This window comes from Phyllobates terribilis, unplaced genomic scaffold (genome assembly GCF_046119375.1).
Source record: "Phyllobates terribilis strain yellow unplaced genomic scaffold, ASM4611937v1 Scaffold_7__3_contigs__length_470593459, whole genome shotgun sequence".
NCBI classification, from domain to species: Eukaryota; Metazoa; Chordata; class Amphibia; order Anura; family Dendrobatidae; genus Phyllobates; species Phyllobates terribilis.
In genome coordinates this window covers 173,796,692-173,817,168 of record NW_027362767.1, presented here as the reverse complement: position 1 = coordinate 173,817,168, position 20,477 = coordinate 173,796,692, and the positions used below count along the sequence as shown (strand labels likewise).

Genomic DNA, 20,477 nt, shown 5'->3' with positions numbered 1-20,477 from the left:
ACTATTTTACTGGCACTATGCAGGCACTTTTATGTGGACACTATGGCAGGCACTATTATACTGGCACTATGCAGGCACTTTTATGTGGACACTATGGCAGGCACTATTATACTGGCACTATGCAGGCACTTTTATGTGGACACTATGACAGGCACTATTATACTGGCACTATGCATGCACTTTTATGTGGTCACTGTGACAGGCACTATTATACTGGCACTATGCAGGCACTTTTATGTGGACACTATGGCAGGCACTATTATACTGGCACTATGCAGACACTTTTATGTGGTCACTGTGGCAGGCACTATTTTACTGGCACTATGCAGGCACTTTTATGTGGACACTATGGCTGGCACTATTATACTGGCACTATGCAGGCACTTTTATGTGGACACTGTGGCAGGCACTATTATACTGGCACTATGCATGCACTTTTATGTGGACACTATGGCAGGCACTATTATACTGGCACTATGCAGGCACTTTTATGTGGACACTATGTCAGGCACTATTATACTGGCACTATGCAGACACTTTTATGTGGACACTGTGTCAGGCACTATTATACTGGCACTATGCAGGCACTTTTATGTGGACACTGTGACAGGCAATATTATACTGGCACTATGCAGGCACTTTTATGTGGACACTGTGGCAGGCACTATTATACTGGCACTATGCAGACACTTTTATGTGGACACTGTGGCAGGCACTGTTTTACTGGCACTATGCAGGCACTTTTATGTGGACACTATGGCAGGCACTATTATACTGGCACTATGCAGGCACTTTTATGTGGACACTGTGTCAGGCACTATTATACTGGCACTATGCAGGCACTTTTATGTGGACACCGTGGCAGGCACTATTATACTGGCACTATGCAGGCACTTTTATGTGGACACTATGACACGCACTATTATACTGGCACTATGCATGCACTTTTATGTGGTCACTGTGACAGGCACTATTATACTGGCACTATGCAGGCACTTTTATGTGGACACTATGGCAGGCACTATTATACTGGCACTATGCAGACACTTTTATGTGGTCACTGTGGCAGGCACTATTTTACTGGCACTATGCAGGCACTTTTATGTGGACACTATGGCAGGCACTATTATACTGGCACTATGCAGACACTTTTATGTGGACACTGTGACAGGCACTATTATACTGGCACTATTCAGGCACTTTTATGTGGACACTATGGCAGGCACTATTATACTGGCACTATGCAGGCACTTTTATGTGGACACTATGGCAGGCACTTTTATGTGGACACTATGGCAGGCACTATTATACTGGCACTATGCAGACACTTTTATGTGGACACTGTGACAGGCACTATTATACTGGCACTATTCAGGCACTTTTATGTGGACACTATGGCAGGCACTATTATACTGGCACTATGCAGGCACTTTTATGTGGACACTATGGCAGGCACTATTATACTGGCACTATGCAGACACTTTTATGTGGACACTGTGACAGGCACTATTATACTGGCACTATGCAGGCACTTTTATGTGGACACTGTGGCAGGCACTATTATACTGCACTATGCATGCACTTTTATGTGGACACTGTGGCAGGCACTATTATACTGGCAATATGCAGACACTTTTATTTGGACACTATGGCAGGCACTATTATACTGGCACTATGCAGACACTTTTATGTGGACACTGTGACAGGCACTATTATACTGGCACTATGCAGGCACTTTTATGTGGACACTATGGCAAGCACTATTATACTGGCACTATGCATGCACTTTTATGTGGACACTGTGGCAGGCACTATTATTCTGGCACTATACAGGCACTTTTATGTGGACACTATGGCAGGCCCTATTATACTGGCACTATTCAGGCACTTTTATGTGGACACTGTGGCAGGCACTATTATACTGGCACTATTCAGGCACTTTTATGTGGACACTGTGGCAGACACTATTATACTGGCACTATTCAGGCACTTTTATGTGGACACTATGGCAGGCACTATTATACTGGCACTATGCAGGCACTTTTATGTGGACACTGAGGCAGGCACTATTATACTGGCACTATGCAGGCACTTTTATGTGGACACTATGGCAGGCACTATTATACTGGCACTATGCATGCACTTTTATGTGGACACTGTGGCAGGCACTATTATACTGGCACTATGCAGGCACTTTTATGTGGACACTATGGTAGGCCCTATTATACTGGCACTATTCAGGCACTTTTATGTGGACACTGTGGCAGGCACTATTATACTGGCACTATTCAGGCACTTTTATGTGGACACTGTGGCAGGCACTATTATACTGGCACTATTCAGGCACTTTTATGTGGACACTATGGCAGGCACTATTATACTGGCACTATGCAGGCACTTTTATGTGGACACTGAGGCAGGCACTATTATACTGGCACTATTCAGGCACTTTTATGTGGACACTATGGCAGGCACTATTATACTGGCACTATGCAGGCACTTTTATGTGGACACTATGGCAGGCACTATTATACTGGCACTATGCAGGCACTTTTATGTGGACACTATGGCAGGCACTATTATACTGGCACTATTCAGGCACTTTTATGTGGACACTGTGGCAGGCACTATTATACTGGCACTATTCAGGCACTTTTATGTGGACACTGTGGCAGGCACTATTATACTGGCACTATTCAGGCACTTTTATGTGGACACTGTGGCAGGCACTATTATACTGGCACTATTCAGGCACTTTTATGTGGACACTATGGCAGGCACTATTATACTGGCACTATGCAGGCACTTTTATGTGGACACTATGGCAGGCACTATTATACTGGCACTATGCAGGCACTTTTATGTGGACACTATGGCAGGCACTATTATACTGGCACTATTCAGGCACTTTTATGTGGACACTGTGGCAGGCACTATTATACTGGCACTATTCAGGCACTTTTATGTGGACACTGTGGCAGGCACTATTATACTGGCACTATTCAGGCACTTTTATGTGGACACTGTGGCAGGCACTATTATACTGGCACTATTCAGGCACTTTTATGTGGACACTGTGGCAGGCACTATTATACTGGCACTATTCAGGCACTTTTATGTGGACACTATGGCAGGCACTATTATACTGGCACTATGCAGGCACTTTTATGTGGACACTATGGCAGGCACTTTTATGTGGACACTATGGCAGGCACTATTATACTGGCACTATGCAGACACTTTTATGTGGACACTGTGATAGGCACTATTATACTGGCACTATTCAGGCACTTTTATGTGGACACTATGGCAGGCACTATTATACTGGCACTATGCAGGCACTTTTATGTGGACACTATGGCAGGCACTATTATACTGGCACTATGCAGACACTTTTATGTGGACACTGTGACAGGCACTATTATACTGGCACTATGCAGGCACTTTTATGTGGACACTGTGGCAGGCACTATTATACTGCACTATGCATGCACTTTTATGTGGACACTGTGGCAGGCACTATTATACTGGCAATATGCAGACACTTTTATTTGGACACTATGGCAGGCACTATTATACTGGCACTATGCAGACACTTTTATGTGGACACTGTGACAGGCACTATTATACTGGCACTATGCAGGCACTTTTATGTGGACACTATGGCAGGCACTATTATACTGGCGCTATGCATGCACTTTTATGTGGACACTGTGGCAGGCACTATTATTCTGGCACTATACAGGCACTTTTATGTGGACACTATGGCAGGCCCTATTATACTGGCACTATTCAGGCACTTTTATGTGGACACTGTGGCAGGCACTATTATACTGGCACTATTCAGGCACTTTTATGTGGACACTGTGGCAGGCACTATTATACTGGCACTATTCAGGCACTTTTATGTGGACACTATGGCAGGCACTATTATACTGGCACTATGCAGGCACTTTTATGTGGACACTGAGGCAGGCACTATTATACTGGCACTATGCAGGCACTTTTATGTGGACACTATGGCAGGCACTATTATACTGGCACTATGCATGCACTTTTATGTGGACACTGTGGCAGGCACTATTATACTGGCACTATTCAGGCACTTTTATGTGGACACTATGGCAGGCCCTATTATACTGGCACTATTCAGGCACTTTTATGTGGACACTGTGGCAGGCACTATTATACTGGCACTATTCAGGCACTTTTATGTGGACACTGTGGTAGGCACTATTATACTGGCACTATTCAGGCACTTTTATGTGGACACTATGGCAGGCACTATTATACTGGCACTATGCAGGCACTTTTATGTGGACACTGAGGCAGGCACTATTATACTGGCACTATTCACGCACTTTTATGTGGACACTATGGCAGGCACTATTATACTGGCACTATGCAGGCACTTTTATGTGGACACTATGGCAGGCACTATTATACTGGCACTATGCAGGCACTTTTATGTGGACACTATGGCAGGCACTATTATACTGGCACTATTCAGGCACTTTTATGTGGACACTGTGGCAGGCACTATTATACTGGCACTATTCAGGCACTTTTATGTGGACACTGTGGCAGGCACTATTATACTGGCACTATTCAGGCACTTTTATGTGGACACTGTGGCAGGCACTATTATACTGGCACTATTCAGGCACTTTTATGTGGACACTATGGCAGGCACTATTATACTGGCACTATGCAGGCACTTTTATGTGGACACTATGGCAGGCACTATTATACTGGCACTATGCAGGCACTTTTATGTGGACACTATGGCAGGCACTATTATACTGGCACTATTCAGGCACTTTTATGTGGACACTGTGGCAGGCACTATTATACTGGCACTATTCAGGCACTTTTATGTGGACACTATGGCAGGCACTATTATACTGGCACTATGCAGGCACTTTTATGTGGACACTGAGGCAGGCACTATTATACTGGCACTATTCAGGCACTTTTATGTGGACACTATGGCAGGCACTATTATACTGGCACTATGCAGGCACTTTTATGTGGACACTATGGCAGGCACTATTATACTGGCACTATGCAGGCACTTTTATGTGGACACTATGGCAGGCACTATTATACTGGCACTATTCAGGCACTTTTATGTGGACACTGTGGCAGGCACTATTATACTGGCACTATTCAGGCACTTTTATGTGGACACTGTGGCAGGCACTATTATACTGGCACTATTCAGGCACTTTTATGTGGACACTGTGGCAGGCACTATTATACTGGCACTATTCAGGCACTTTTATGTGGACACTATGGCAGGCACTATTATACTGGCACTATGCAGGCACTTTTATGTGGACACTATGGCAGGCACTATTATACTGGCACTATGCAGGCACTTTTATGTGGACACTATGGCAGGCACTATTATACTGGCACTATTCAGGCACTTTTATGTGGACACTGTGGCAGGCACTATTATACTGGCACTATTCAGGCACTTTTATGTGGACACTGTGGCAGGCACTATTATACTGGCACTATTCAGGCACTTTTATGTGGACACTGTGGCAGGCACTATTATACTGGCACTATTCAGGCACTTTTATGTGGACACTATGGCACGTACTTTTTTATGTTTGCTCTGTGACAGACACTATGATACGGGTTATGTTTAGAAGAATATGTATACATTGAAGGGTATGAATAAAGGGTTAATACAAAGCCTTACCACTTATTTTTATTTACCTATAAATCAATATATATCAGATTCTATTATTCTTTAAGAATATTTCTGCTTTAAGTACAAATTACCCTCAAAGTAAAGATTAAAAACCAATATAATGTAAAAAAAACCAAAACATTATCATATGAAACCCAATTTTATGTTTGGCAATACACAAACGGGATGAAAAGAGAAATATTGCAGTTTTCATATTGGCCACTAGATGTCAGCTTAGGATACTGTCTGAAAATAGGTGTGCAGCCTACTGCGAAATGGATGCGATAGGCTCATCACAGGCAGACAGAGGGTTAAACTCTGATGGGCTATAGTCCAGAGAATTAGCCAAAAAGTAACATGGAGACGGGAGTTGTAGTACAATACTAACATCAATGACTCGGTTTCTCACTTGGTTTATTAGGAGGATGGATAGCACAGTATAGTAGGGACTATTATTATATGACAGGTGATAGGAATTTACTGCGCACTACAACTCCCAGACTATAAAAAAGGTCGAGGCCCAGAAACCAGATGTTGTCCGGCAGCCAACACTCTTCTTCCAGCCTTAGGCTGACATTAAACTCCAGCTTCTCTACACATGGAAGGAAAGGGATATTGTCCATCCGATGTGTAAATTAGGAAAAATATAGGATTTTTTTTAATCTATTTTCAAAATGAACATTTTTGTCTTCATTTTAACATTAGTATTTTTTTTATCTTTTTTACATACTTTATATACACATATAGTGTAGTATGTATATATATTTACACACTTTAATTTTATATTTTTACTATATTTTTTTTTTACATATGTTCTATTTCAAACCTTATTCTATTTTTTCCTTTTTTATACTTTTATAATTATTTTAACATATTTTCATTTTGTATCATAATTATTTTACATATTTTTTCTTTAATATTTTTATTACGATTCTTTTTTTCATATATTTTTATTTTAGATTTGTATTATTATTTTTATTAGTTTATTTTTTTTATTTATTTTGTATCATAATTATTTTACATATTTTTTCTTTAATATTTTTATTACGATTCTTTTTTTCATATATTTTTATTTTAGATTTGTATCATTATTTTTATTAGTTTATTTATTTATTTATTTATTTTGTATCATAATTATTTTACATATTTTTTCCTTAATATTTTTATTACGATTGTTTTTTTTATATAATTTTATTTTAAATTTGTATCATTATTTTTATTAGTTTATTTATTTATTTATTTTTTTGTATCATAATTATTTTACATATTTTTTCTTTAATATTTTTATTACGATTCTTTTTTTTATATATTTTTATTTTAGATTTGTATTATTATTTTTATTAGTTTACATAAATTTTATTATGAGACTTACATTTTTTTTTTATTTATTTTGTATCATAAGTATTTTACATATTTTTTTTTTATATTTTTATTACGATTCTTCCAGGGAATGTTTGATCCCTTGATACAGTCTATTGTAAAGTGCTGATACAGATGTAATGACCATGATCTATTGAGTGTACTCAGATGGTTGTCCAAGATTAGGATTTTAAGGCTGCCTTCTTCCAGAAATTGCGCCACACCTGTCCACTGGTTGTGTTGGGTATTACAGCTCAGCTCTATTAGAAAGAATGGGGCTAAGCCGCAATACCACATGCATACAACCTGTGGCACTGTTATTGGTTAAAAAAAAGCCATGCTATTATCATCCTTGACAACCCCTCGAAGGACTAGAGTTGAAAAACGCTTTAATAAAAGTGTCTAAAAGAGAAAATGTCTTTGTTGTCCATAGTGACCAATCACAGCGCACGTTTCATTTTACCAGAGCTGTTTCAAAAATGCAAGCTGAGCTCTGATTGGTTGCTATGGGCAACCGTTCTACTACTGCACAGTTTTGAGAATTGAGGCCTCTTGTAAACCCCTTTCTTCTTATAGATCGATCAGAAGAGCTTGAGATCCCTCCCCCTTGTATATATAGTACATACAGAGAGAGAGGACAACAAGGTTGTAAATATAAAATGTTTAATTTGTGGTAAGAACCTATAAATCTTCAAAAAGTGGATGACAAAGGTGGACACAGAAGGGAAGGGACTTTTTACCCCGAGGGTCCTGGTCTTAATGGTTCATTCACTGTATTAATAACATCCTGAAGAAGACAATACCTTTATTTTTGGGGAGCGCTGACTATCTTGCAGGCAGGGAGATGACACGCGTTTCGGAGTATAATGAGACAAGTCGGAGGCTGTGGAGCAGTCAGTACCTATTTTTGCTTTCTTTAAAACTTCGAAACAGCGCCACCCTTGTTCATAGACTGTGCCTGGTATTGCAGCTTAGTTCTCTTCATGCGAGCAGCAATACCAACCATAGCCTGTTTTGCAAGTGTGGCGCTGTTTTTATTTTAAGCTCCCGCATGCAACCCTGTAGACTAGCGCCACACGGCAATCCCGGTCGCGTAACCAAAATATATTTGTGTGACTATTTTAGCCAAATCCGTCCATAGGTCCGGTGGGAATTGGTATGGAACCTACATAGAAGTTTATAGGGACAAAGTTGAGTCCCGTTTGCGCCCTGCATCTAGTAGGATTTTCCTACGCCTAGCACGGTTCAGATTTCGACGTGGGTTGCAAAATGACCCCATTGACAATCATTAGATGTGATGTCGAAATGCAAACCCAGAACCTAAGACCCTTCCCGGCCCATGACATACTATTACATCATGGTGCTGGCTCATTATCTGAGCCCGCACCGCACAAGGGCACTGCCTCTAACGGCAGCAATCAGATGGAGTGCAGATGTTTACCCCTTAAATGCCACCTTCAATCACTGACAGTGTACATTTCCTTAGGATCGTGCGTCCAGGAACCTTTGCCCCCTTTCTGCGATGTAATCGTGGCTTACCATGGCAGCCGATGGCCAGTTGAAAGCCCCCTATCGCCCAGCTTCCTAGGAAACCACGATTATTATCACATACTGGAGTATTGCATTACATAGTACACTATGTAACAGGTACAAGGTACAAGTCCCCTAATACAAAGAAAACTAAAAAAAAAGTGAATAAAAACAGAAACAATGTAAATCACCCCTTCTCTCCATTAAAAAAATTACAAAATTTAAAAAATAAAGATATTTGGCACCACTTCATCCATAAAAGTCCGAACTATCAAAATATAGGATTATTTAACCCATAAAGTAAAAGCCGTAAAGAGAAAAAAATTGAAATGCCAAAAGTGCACAAAAAACGCAATAAATAGAATTAAAAATATCGTATATACCCCAAAATGGTACCATCAAAAACTACAGTTTAGCACATAAAAAATATAAAAAAATATAAACCTAAAAAAAAAACCTAAAATTGGCTGCATCCTTGAGGCGTTAATGTCACGAGACCAGAGACCCCGTGTGGCCCTCGCCTTAGAAGGACAGGGGATCGTCTGCACATGTCTTCCGCCCATGTTGTGTCTTTGAGCTGTTTTATAATGTTATGCTGCCTTTGTGATGGATGGTTTTTAACTTGAAAAAAGTTAAAAAAAAACGTTCTTTTTTTCAAAATACTTCTTCTTCCAGGTTGTTTTAAGGCCTTTGTTTTACCATTGGTTGATGGCAAAGTCACAGAGTGAGTTTTTGGTTTCACTAATGTATCACCGCAGGCACCGGATGCTGAAGACACACTTGTCCCTCTCCAGGGAAGAGTAGTGGAGATTGGATATAATGCTGGACCAGATCGATGACGCATGCTAAAGATGGGCCACTGTCCCCGAGCATGTACCGGCCATCTGGCAGGCCTATCACCTTTACGTGCAAGATGCTGCCACGTCCTCTGTCAAATATAAAGGATTTTCAGATTATTAACGAATGAGAAAAGTGAAAAATTTGAGCTGAAATCCCTCCATCAAATTCTTGCTGTGCCAAAAGAGAGAAAGTTGTTCCCTATGTAACACCTTTAAAGAGAACCTTTCAGTAAACTTTTACTAAGCTAGCTAGTGCTACGGCTGTATAGGTCGTAAAATGACCAGAAAAATTAAACCTCTCTTGTAGTAATCCGATGTGCCAGCCCTGAGAAATTGAGCTTTGCAGCCATATTCAAATTAGCCTAGAAGTACATTGGGGGCGTGTCATCCCACTCAGAGTACACACCTTCAATGTACTTAAAGGCTGATTTGCATATGGATTCAAAGCTCGATCTTTCAGCACTGAAAAATCGGTATATTACAAGACAGGTGTCATTTTTTATTATTGTACTATGGGCTATGATATTCATACCATATGGAAGGGTTCCATTTAAGCTCTGACAGCCACTATGGTCGTCTTAAAGGGATATTTCAATTTTTATAAATGGATATTATCAGATAGTTCTTGTAAAAACAAGCACTTTTGCAATTTACTGACTATTATAATTTGCAGTCGTTCTTGAGATATTAATATTCAGTTTTTGTTTACAGCGCATTGCCGAGGAGACGGACCAGTTCTGTTTAGCTTGTAAGCACTGCATGGTATTAGGAGGTAACAGTATGCTGCAGCGATCCTGGCCAGCTTCAAAACAGTGCTTACGAGTAGGGACGAGCGGACCCGTGGAATCTCTCCCTGGGTGTCCAGTACAAACCCTGAACATTACAGTTCAGGTTCGCTCATCTCTACTTACAAGTAGAAAAGAACTTGTAAGCACTGTTCACATTCTTCTGTCCAGCAGCAGTGGTCGGTCTCCAAGGCAACGCACTACAAATAAAAGTGTTAATATCTCAAGAATGGCTGAAAATTTTAATAGTCAGTAAATTGCAAAAGTGCTTGTATTTACAAGCTCTATCCGACAATGCCCATTTGTGTAGATAGGAATAACTATTTGAATCCCTTATACACATTAGATGTCAGCGGGACTAGCCAACCGTCTAATGTGTATGGAGATCTCCCAACATAATCTGACAAGGTAGAATGATGGGGATTGATGATTTCAGCGTCAAATCCTTTTTATTTTTAGGGATTCTTAGGTTTCGGCTGTGGATGCCTAAAGAAAATACGTGACTTCTCTACCAAACTGAGCATTCATGTGCGACGGGGAATCAGGAGAAATAAAAGAAGTAAAAAAGAGGAAACTCCCTGATCCAATACTTACCTAACTGATAGGAAGAACATACTCTCGGCCTCTGTACGCACTAAAAAGCTCCCCGGTTCACTTTTGTGCAAGCGTCTCTCGGCATCGGTGCAGCTCAGAGCTCCGTGGAACCACCTGCACGTGGAACAGATTTGGAGTTAGACTTAAACGTATCGCTCTTTCTTCTTCTATCTCACTATCTGCTGGAGGAAGACTCACGCTTGTCTTTGCAACTCTACAAAATTTGCCTTCCGCACTCTTGTGGAATCTATGAGCTCGTTAGGAGGAGACCCGTGTTCTCGCAGATGAGCAGCCATCTCGGGGCTAGATGGTCTGAGATTTACTGGACTTCTCGGAGCGGACTGTAGAAGCCGCGCTCTCATGTGGGGAGAACTACAAGGCCAGGCTGAGCTCTCAAACTGTACTGGAAAGGACAAAAGAGAAAACATTTACCTCTTGTTAGATGGCCGCTCACTTTAAAAGTAAAGCCAGCCCCCTTCCCTGTCATAAGATTAAACCTATCACATAGACATTTAAAGTAGGAGGCACTTCCTTAAGTCACTAAGAACCTACAAAGATAGTGGAAGTGAAAAATCCAGTAGTATAGAAAATGATTGTCTTTAATAACAAAAACAAGCCTATATCGAGCCTAGACACAAGTCATAAAGTACAGACAATCAAACATACAAAACACTAGATATGACCTGGGTTAGTAGCATTGAACAGCCCCCTAGGCTCGATATATGTGCACTATGTGGTGGTTATCAGCTTTGGTACCCTTGGTTACTTTCTGGATGCATTTGCACTTTTTGCACAAAGCACTTTATTTATTAATGAATATGCATAGTTACTTGTTGTTATACTTTATACTGCTCTTATGGAGTAACTAGTCAGTGCAGTTATGTGTAGTCCTATATACTAATTTAAACTATATTTACCATTGGTTTGTACAAACTCTGCTTTTCAGTGTATTTATCAGTTATGGAGTACTAGCTCCCTCTAGCGATCTTGTGTGAGATGACCAGGTTTTTTTGTATTCTGTCAGCTAGTTTCCCCTTGTTTTTAAAATGTTTTTAAATTGGTTTTGTTAATAAAGATAATTATTTTCTACACTACTGGATTTTTTGCTTCCACTATCTTTGTAGGTTCTTAGTTTTTTCCCTTCTCTGTCATAGCTGATGTAAAAAGGTGACCATATAGCTTCAATAGCTGTCAACCGAACACTGTTCACACAGCTATTTCTCCAAATCCACGTACACGCTCAGCTGAGTGTGCATGTGTTCTTAATGGGAAAAAGGGCGCAGACACCTGTTATCACTCCTGAGAACAAAGGATTGGACATGTTGAAATCCGACATGCCCAGTCCTCTTTCTCCCTGACATCTTCCATAAAAGGAGAGTCAGCACATCTCTCGCACTCAAACAATCATCTTGTCCTAGTAGACAGGATTAATTTGAAGTGTCTAAGTCAAGACTCGTCTACTGCTCTCCTACCGGCAAATGCTCTGCTGATGTCATCTTTCTTCCACTCCCATGGCTGGTCGTACTCATCAGCTGGTCTTTCATCTTCAGATGGCTGACATCTTTCATGGGGCATTGTCCTATATTTGTCATTATAGGGCGAATCATAGATCTGCAATACTTTGTCTGTCACCTTCTCTCCTCCATCATGATGATCTGTAGATGAGAAAAAATGATGTCATGATGGCTCTACCTTTATCTTCAGCCCATACTCCACTTTTATGACCTCCTTCCTATTCCTAGATAAAGATTCATTCTAGCGTCCCCTTTCACAAAAATCTCAACGAGCTTTTACTGGCCCTGGTGGTCAGAAGGAGACTTCTAGGTCAACCTTGACTCAGGAAAGTGTTACTCAACTCAGCTCTAGGGCAAAGCCTTGATCCCTTCCACTATAGCTGACGTCCTTTGCTGTGCTCCACACTGGGTTTCACAAAGTGCCCGGCGAACTCCAGTAACAAAATCACCCAAGGATATTTAAGGCTGACTTTGACACCCATTCCAAATGCCTTAGCGTTTGTATCCCTAACCACATTTCTCAGCTGGCAATCATCTCAACAAACTCATGTTTTTCTTTAATCTGTATTTATGTCCTGGCTCAGACCTGCTGCTAGCCCTTCACCTCCTGTAAGTATAACAAACTCTTCTCTTGAGATGTTCACATTACAAACCCTGTAGCAATTGATTATATCCTCTCTACAAACTAGTTTGCCTGCTTCTCACTGCTGCCAGTGGCTATACACTGGTTTGATGATTAACCCTTTGTCTGCTGTAAGCATAACAAACTCTTCTCTGGAGCTGTTCACACTCCAAACACTGCTGCAAAGTCCTGGATTGTCTATTCATCTTCAGTTTTGGTGTATGCTTACATGCCTTGCTCTGTATCTTCTGGTGTTTCCAGCTCTGCATGACTCTCTGATATCCAGGTCCTCTTGCCACTAGGCTAATCATGCCAGTTGTGCCAACACATTCGCTCTGTGTTGTTGACCCTGACTTGCTGCTTAGAAAATCTATCTCCCCATTGATAAATGTATCTTTGTGTTCTCACAATGCCCTTAGCTAATGATAACCCTCTAGGGCATTTATAAGACAATGACCTCAAAAGTTTTCATTGTTTGCAAGAAATTACAGTTTAACCATTTTGCCATTGTATAAAGAAATTACTGTAAGGTATAGTGAGATGGATTCACAACAGGCAACCATGACAGGTACAAGTGCCCCCGTTCCCTCCTGTTTGGTTCTTTTGCAGTTTGTCTTCTGTCCTTGGCTTTCTCCTTGCTCCCTGGCAGCTGCTTTGTTTCTCCATGCTCTCTAGTGTAACCTGATGATGACACTATTGATGGGTTATTTGTACTCTGCTCGGCAAAGGCTGTCAGCGTGGTCCCTGGTGTCTGTACTAGACATATCCACTCTCCTGATCTCATGCATTCTCTAGTTTCAGGATCCTGACTTGTGTCAGCGACAACCCTACTTACCTGGTTGTTGCCCCATAGGTGATTAATGTATGATCTCTGGCCGGTCCAACTGCTGAGACCTTCACTGATCACAAAAACAGAGGTCCAGAAGTCCCTATGTGTGACCACCGTTACATTTACCATCTATAGCAGTGGTGGTCATACATGCACACTACTGCTACATTCACAATGTGTGATAGGTGGAGGTCCAAGCACATGAGATTATAGAATTATCAACAACAATATGTGTAGGTGATAAATGTTATTTATAGGACCTGTCAATCACCTGGAGCATTGCTGGGAAAACCATCGAAGGGCAGCGCCAGACTAGTCTCCTCTCTGCTGATTATTCAAACTATATTTTCTCTGAAACGCCAGGGAAGAATCAGCCAGGATCTGATTATTGCTGTGGTTTGGGCAGCTCCCTTTAAAAGGGTTTTAAGGGATTTTACAAAATCTGCCTGAAAATAAGGAAAGCAATAAAATAAAGAAGTAATAGTTGAAGCTCCTGCCATTACAGCATCTCTTCTTTAGTTGTCCCCATCTTTCTTGCTATGATGGCATTCAGTACAGAAGTCCCCTAAATGCTGCAGCCAATCACTGTCTTCAGCAGTGATATATGCATTTTATGTGACTACTGAGGCCAATGATTGGTTGCAGCAGTCAGGTGACTGATAGATGGGACATCACTGCCGGACCAGGCAGGGACCACTGGGGAGGTGGCGCTGGAACGGCAAGAGTCTCACCTCAGAAGTAACTATTTCTTTATTTTTTAACTTTTGCAATTCTAGGGAAGATTTACTTATGTTCTGAAACATTTTGGGACAATTTTGATCCTAAATCTTGCAGGTCTAAGGGGGATGTCTGGTCACAAGATATTGACCAGTGGAGTCTGAATCTGACATTCCCACAGATCAGCTGTTTTAAGCTCACCGTGGTGGCTGGATGTACAGACAGCTGACCACTAGACTACCCAGACTTCACCCTAATTTTCCATGGGATAATGCTCTCATTCTTTAGCTCCCATTAGTCCATATCTACAGTTGCTTCCACTAATAGGATGAAAACTATAACCAGATAAGATAACAGGCAACTCAATGCCTCCGTAACGTGTCTGACTCCATGCGTCAGGGAGCCTGAACACAGAGTACAAAGGGACACACAATGGGAGTAAAGGCCATGCATATAAGATGAAAGTTGGCTGAACCAACCAACGAGACCAGTAAACCATGTGCATGAGGGCCTCCTGACTCTCTACTGACAGATGATGTTGGGGAAGAGAAGGATTTTCAGTAGACGATCTTTTTGTTTTCAGGGAAGACAAGTCTTTCTCCTCTTTCCCTGCAGAAATGTGGGGGAGGTGAGAAAGATAGATGTCCAACAAACGAATAACGGAATGATGGCCGAAAACTATCTCATCTGTATGGCCAGCTTAAGTTATTAAAAATAGTACAGTCAGCAATTTGGAGTCAAAATGGAGCAAGACATGCAGCACATGTTATTTTTTACCATCTTTCACGCTTATCTAGTGGTTTTTTGGCAGAAGATGTGGGTTAAAATGGTTCAAACATGTGCCATTGTAGACACCTGATGGGGCCTTAGATGTGATCTAGTGCTCTGTTTGAAGGCCCCCTATGGAGATAATAGGTGGTTGCAGATGCACAGTGACACCTCACCTGGGACTCCCAATTGTTTCAAAATTACTACTAGTCCTACTAGGACATACAGTACTGAGGCCTGCTGAACTGGAGCCCCGAAGGGAGGGAAGGGGGAGCGAACAACTATCAAATAGTCTTGGTCCATAATTGAAACAAGTGGCAGTAACAGCAGTAGCAGGAGAGGCAGAGCCCCATGAGGTGGTCATTTGCAAACGGAGGTGGTCATGTCAAGTGTGTTAACATTCCTAAAAGTTGTTTTTGTGTGTGATGACAGTATGACAGTATTTTGCATATATTATACACTGACGAGCAAAAGGGTAACAATGTTTTGATCTTTTGACTTTCAGGCTCCATATCTCACCATCCACTACTGCTCCGAACGTGAGACTACCATCATTTTATAGACAATCATCTTGGCTATCTCATACATAAATTTGACTTCCAACTATTTAGCATATGATTAGTTATGCAGATTCTTGTCATGTCACTGCATTGTTACTGTTTTGCACCTGGTGGTTCCTGTATACTACAAATTACAACCTGTTCTCACTTTCCCTAATAATAGCTCAGTGTGTAATTAGGTTGATTTCCAAGTGAAAGGTCACTGGTTTGAATCGAGGAGCAGCCATGAAGAAGATTTGCCAAGAAAAGAGAAACATCATTATTAGTGTTGAGAGAGCACTAAAATGCTCGGGTGCTCGAAGCTCGGGCCGAGCTCACCGTGATACTCGGGTGCTCAACACGAGCAACGAGCCCAATGTTAGTCTATGGGAGACCCGAGCATTTTTGCGGCGGCACCCCCGGCAGTCTGTAGAAAGCCTAAAAAGTGCCCAAAACGATAGTGACAGTGCTCAAAAGACATGCGGACAGCATGGGGATCGCCCCAGGAAGCATTTCTGACCCCCAGGTCACTGCTGTCAACAGCGTGGTCAGAGGTATTGAGCCACTTTTACGGGCTCACAATAAAACATACAAAAACAAAACTGAAACGGTTTTCCTGTGAAATATGTTAAGGAACATCCTTTCCAGGGTAAAGACTTGTGTATAAGGTAAAATAAATAACCAAAAACAAAAATACTCCTCCACACCTTGGGCTATGTTCACAAGTAGCATTTTTTATGCATTTTTGCACTTTTGTATTGCTTTCAACCGAGACAAATGCATTCACCGGGAAATGTCATTTTAACATTTTACAATCTTATCTGGCCATGTGCTGTGTGACACATGCATACAGTGCTGAAAAGACATGGGAACAGCATGGGGAAGACCCCTGGAAGCATCTCTGACACCCAGGTCACTGCCTAAAAGTGTGCCCATCAGAAGTGATCCTTGCCGCATCAAAAGATGCAGACTTGCAACTATCCCCGTGCAAGTCCTTGTCCCAGGGCAGTGTTCAATTGTACCTCCCCATTCCTTGCAATGCAAGCGCAAGTATGCAGCCTGCCACCCACCCACCCCCAGGCTGCAATACCATACTGCTAGCTTGCTTGCACTTGAAATTGGGCCTTTTAGGCATGTGGAGGCGGAATCTGGCCACCACGTCATGGCTGCGTCGGCGGCCTGGTATCCATACTCAGTCCCCAGCCGCCCAGCGGCCGGGTGTCCACGCTCGATCCCCAGCCGCCAGGAGGTGGCCGGGTGTCCATACTCAGTCCCCAGCCGCCCCGCGGCCGGGTGTCCACACACAGTCCCCAGCCGCCTGGGGGCGGCCGGGTGTCTATAAACGGTCCCCAGCCGCCACTATTTCTCCTGTCAACTTCCCCCCACTCACTTTTCTTAGCCCGGCCTGCTTTAGGGCAGCATTGGACGAGCCCACCAGAGAACCAGACTCCTCTGGTGGGCCCTGGCTTCTCCATCAGGGGAGTTGAGAGTGCCAAGGTGAGGAGCATGATGATGATAGAAGTTAGCATCTGCTTTGTTTTCTTGGAATGCAAGCATAAGTGTGCAGCCTGCCACCCAACCCCAGGCTGCAATACCATACTTCTAGTTTGCTTGCACTTCAAATTGGGCCTTTTAGGCATGTGGAGGCGGAATCTGGCCACCACCTCATGGCTGCGTCGGCGGCCTGGTATCCATACTCAGTCCCCAGCCGCCCAGCGGCCGGGTGTCCACGCTTGGTCCCCAGCCGCCAGGGGGCAGCCGGGTGTCCATAAACGGTCCCCAGCCGCCCCTATTTCTCCTGTCAACTTCCCCCCACACACTTTTCTTAGCCCGGCCTGCTTTAGGGCAGCATTGGACGAGCCCACCAGAGAACCAAACTCCTCCGGTGGGCCCTGGCTTCTCCATCAGGGGAGTTGAGAGTGCCAAGGTGAGGAGCATGATGATGATAGAAGTTAGCATCTGCTTTGTTTTCTTTGAATGCAAGCGTAAGTGTGCAGCCTGCCACCCACCCACCCCCAGGCTGCAATACCATACTGCTAGCTTGCTTGCACTTCAAATTGGGCCTTTTAGGCATGTGGAGGCGGAATCTGGCCACCACGTCATGGCTGCGTCGGCGGCCGGGTGTCCATAAACGGTCCCCAGCCGCCCCTATTTGAAGGACAGCCTAACCACAAACACGTGGACAAGTGAATATGGTCAGGGATGGTCCATCTCACGCCTTCACACTGGGTTAATATTGTGGAAGCCGGGACACAGTTGGACACTGGGATGCAACATGTCCTCCAGACATAGAGGATTGCGGGTCCTGGGTCAATCAGGCTTCAACACAAAGTTCAAAAGGTAGACAGCAGCAGTGGTCGGCCTCCTACACAACGAGTAAATTATTCATGATCATGAGGCCATCCATCTCCTTAGCTTTCTGTTCCTTGGAATGCAAGCGCATGTATGTAGTAGCGGCTAGGCCTGAGGTGGTCAGCGTTTGGCGCATATCCTACCTCCTCCGAGGATCGCTGGATGTTTTCCTGCTACTATCCCAGTTCTATGACTCCCGTTAAAACAAAGCTTCAGGTGATGAATGATGGATGAGGTGGTGGCAAAGGAGAAAGAGCAGGAGGAACAGGGACCATTCACATCAATATCAGGCCAGTCAACCACACATGTCTTGTAGGATATGTTTCTGTACCAAAAGGAGTGGTTAGGCTACACAGTTATAGGGCATACAGTGAGTGCAATGCCTACCAAAAATTTCGAGGCACTCCAATGCTCCTTGGAAGTGACATGGAGGTCAGAGGGCCTTAACTAAACCATTTTTTCCATTTATAGCAACTGGGTCTCCTGTACACTGTTGGCCTAAGCAGTGAATGGAAGGCTTTCCAAAAATTATGAGGAACTGCAATGGCCCTTGAAACAGACGTGGATTACAGCGTACTAAAAACCTTCTACCCATTATTGAGGAGTGGGTCTCCCTTAGTGTTCGCCTATGCATTGAAAAGCAAAAGCTGACTAAAATTAGGAGGAAATGCAATGCCCGTTGGAAGAGTCATGGAGGTTAGAGTTAATTAAAAACAACATTTCAATGCCCCTTGGAAGAGCTGTGGAGTTCAGAATGGTTTAACAAGACGGTTTTAATGCCCCTTGGAAGAGACGTGGAGGTCGCAGTAGCTTAAAAAGACGGTTTTAATGCCCCTTGGAAGAGACGTGGAGGTCATAGTGAAATAAAAAGACAATATCAATGCCCCTGGGAAAAGTGGTGGAGGTTGCAGTAGCTTAACAAGATGGTTTTAATGCCCCTGGGAAAAGTGGTGGAGGTCACAGTAGCTTAACAAGACGTTTTAATGCCCCTTGGAAGAATGGTGGAGGTCGCAGTAGCTTAACAAGACGGTTTTAATGCCCCTTGGAAGAGCCATGCAGTACAGCATCTTAAAAACATTATTCCCAGTATTGGGGAGTGGGTCTCCCATAGTCTTTGTCTATGCCTTCCAAGCAAAAGCTGCCAAAAATTAGGACGGAGGAACTTACAATGCTGGCAACACGGACCAAGGTAACCCTGGTGGTATAGTGGTGGTGGAGACTGAGGATTAGAAGAAGAGCAAAATACAGCCAAAATGAGGAAGCGTATACCCATGTGTGGGTGTGAAGCGGTGCATGTGAATACATCTCCCGAAATAACAGAGTGGATTTGACTTTATGTTCCTCTGCTGCCATTTGGTGGTGATGAGAAGTCAGGCCCAATCCAGCCCTTGTTCATTTTGATAAGGGTCAGCTTGTCAGCATTGTCAGTTGACAGGCGAGTGCGCTTAATAGTTATAATTCCCCCAGCGGCACTAAAAACACGCTCCGATAACACGCTAGCGGCAGGGCAGGCCAGGACCTCCAAGGCGTACAGAGCGAGTTCATTCCAAGTGTCCAGCTTGGATACCCAATAATTAAAAGGCACAGAGGAATCACGGAGGACGCTGGTACGGTCGGCAAGGTACTCCCTAACCATCTTTTGAAACTTTCCACTCCTTGTGAGAGTACCCCACGCCTCAGGGCCTGTAAGCTGGGCAGGACTCAGAAAACTGTCCCAGAACGTTGACAGTGTTCCCCTGCCTCTGCTGGATTGGAGTTGCGTCTCTCTCGCCTGTACGTCTTGGTTGGTCAACGAACTGTGACCTCTGTCGCTAGCGTGTTCAGATGGGAATTTTTTTAACAGTTCTGTAGCAAGGGCCTTCTGGTACTGCCCCATTTTTGTAGACCTCTCCACCTCAGTAATAAGAGAGTGAATGTTCTCCTTGTAGCGGGGGTCTAAAAGTGTCACCAACCAGTAATGACTGTCACCCAAGATTTTTTCAACGCGAGGGTCACGGTTAAGGCAGCGTAACATAAAGTCAGCCATGCGTGCCAGACTGGTAATGGGCAAGACTTCCGTGTCCTCACCAAGATGAAGACTGACCATGCTCTCCTCCTCCTCCTCCTCCTCCTCCCCCCTGTCCTCAGGCCACCCATGCTGAACCGACGGTATGACAGTTGTACAGGAGCTACCGTCTACAGCGCATGATACCAGCTCCTGTTCTTCCTCCTCCTCCTCCTCCTCCTCCTCTCCCTCATTGTCCCCCAATGCACGTTGGGATGAGAGGAGGCTGGGCTGAGTGTAATCGCCCGCTACGGCTTCTTGATCCATCTCATCATACTCTG

At 43.3% G+C, this 20,477-nt stretch overlaps 1 protein-coding gene across 2 annotated transcripts in view; it reads right to left on the bottom strand.

Annotated features, from left to right (window-relative positions):
• Nucleotides 1–7,814: 7,814 nt before the first annotated feature.
• Nucleotides 7,815–20,477, bottom strand: part of LOC141153036 (SH2 domain-containing adapter protein D-like) — a 40,875-nt gene continuing 28,212 nt past the window's right edge. For both annotated transcript variants that reach the window (XM_073637712.1, XM_073637711.1), the window contains 4 exons: nt 12,284–12,466; nt 11,010–11,214; nt 10,812–10,925; nt 7,815–9,521 (listed from right to left, as the gene is read on the bottom strand). In XM_073637712.1, the coding sequence (XP_073493813.1) occupies nt 9,335–9,521; nt 10,812–10,925; nt 11,010–11,214; nt 12,284–12,466 (689 nt within the window). In that variant the 3' untranslated portion in view covers nt 7,815–9,334. The remainder of the gene's footprint in view (nt 9,522–10,811; nt 10,926–11,009; nt 11,215–12,283; nt 12,467–20,477) is intronic.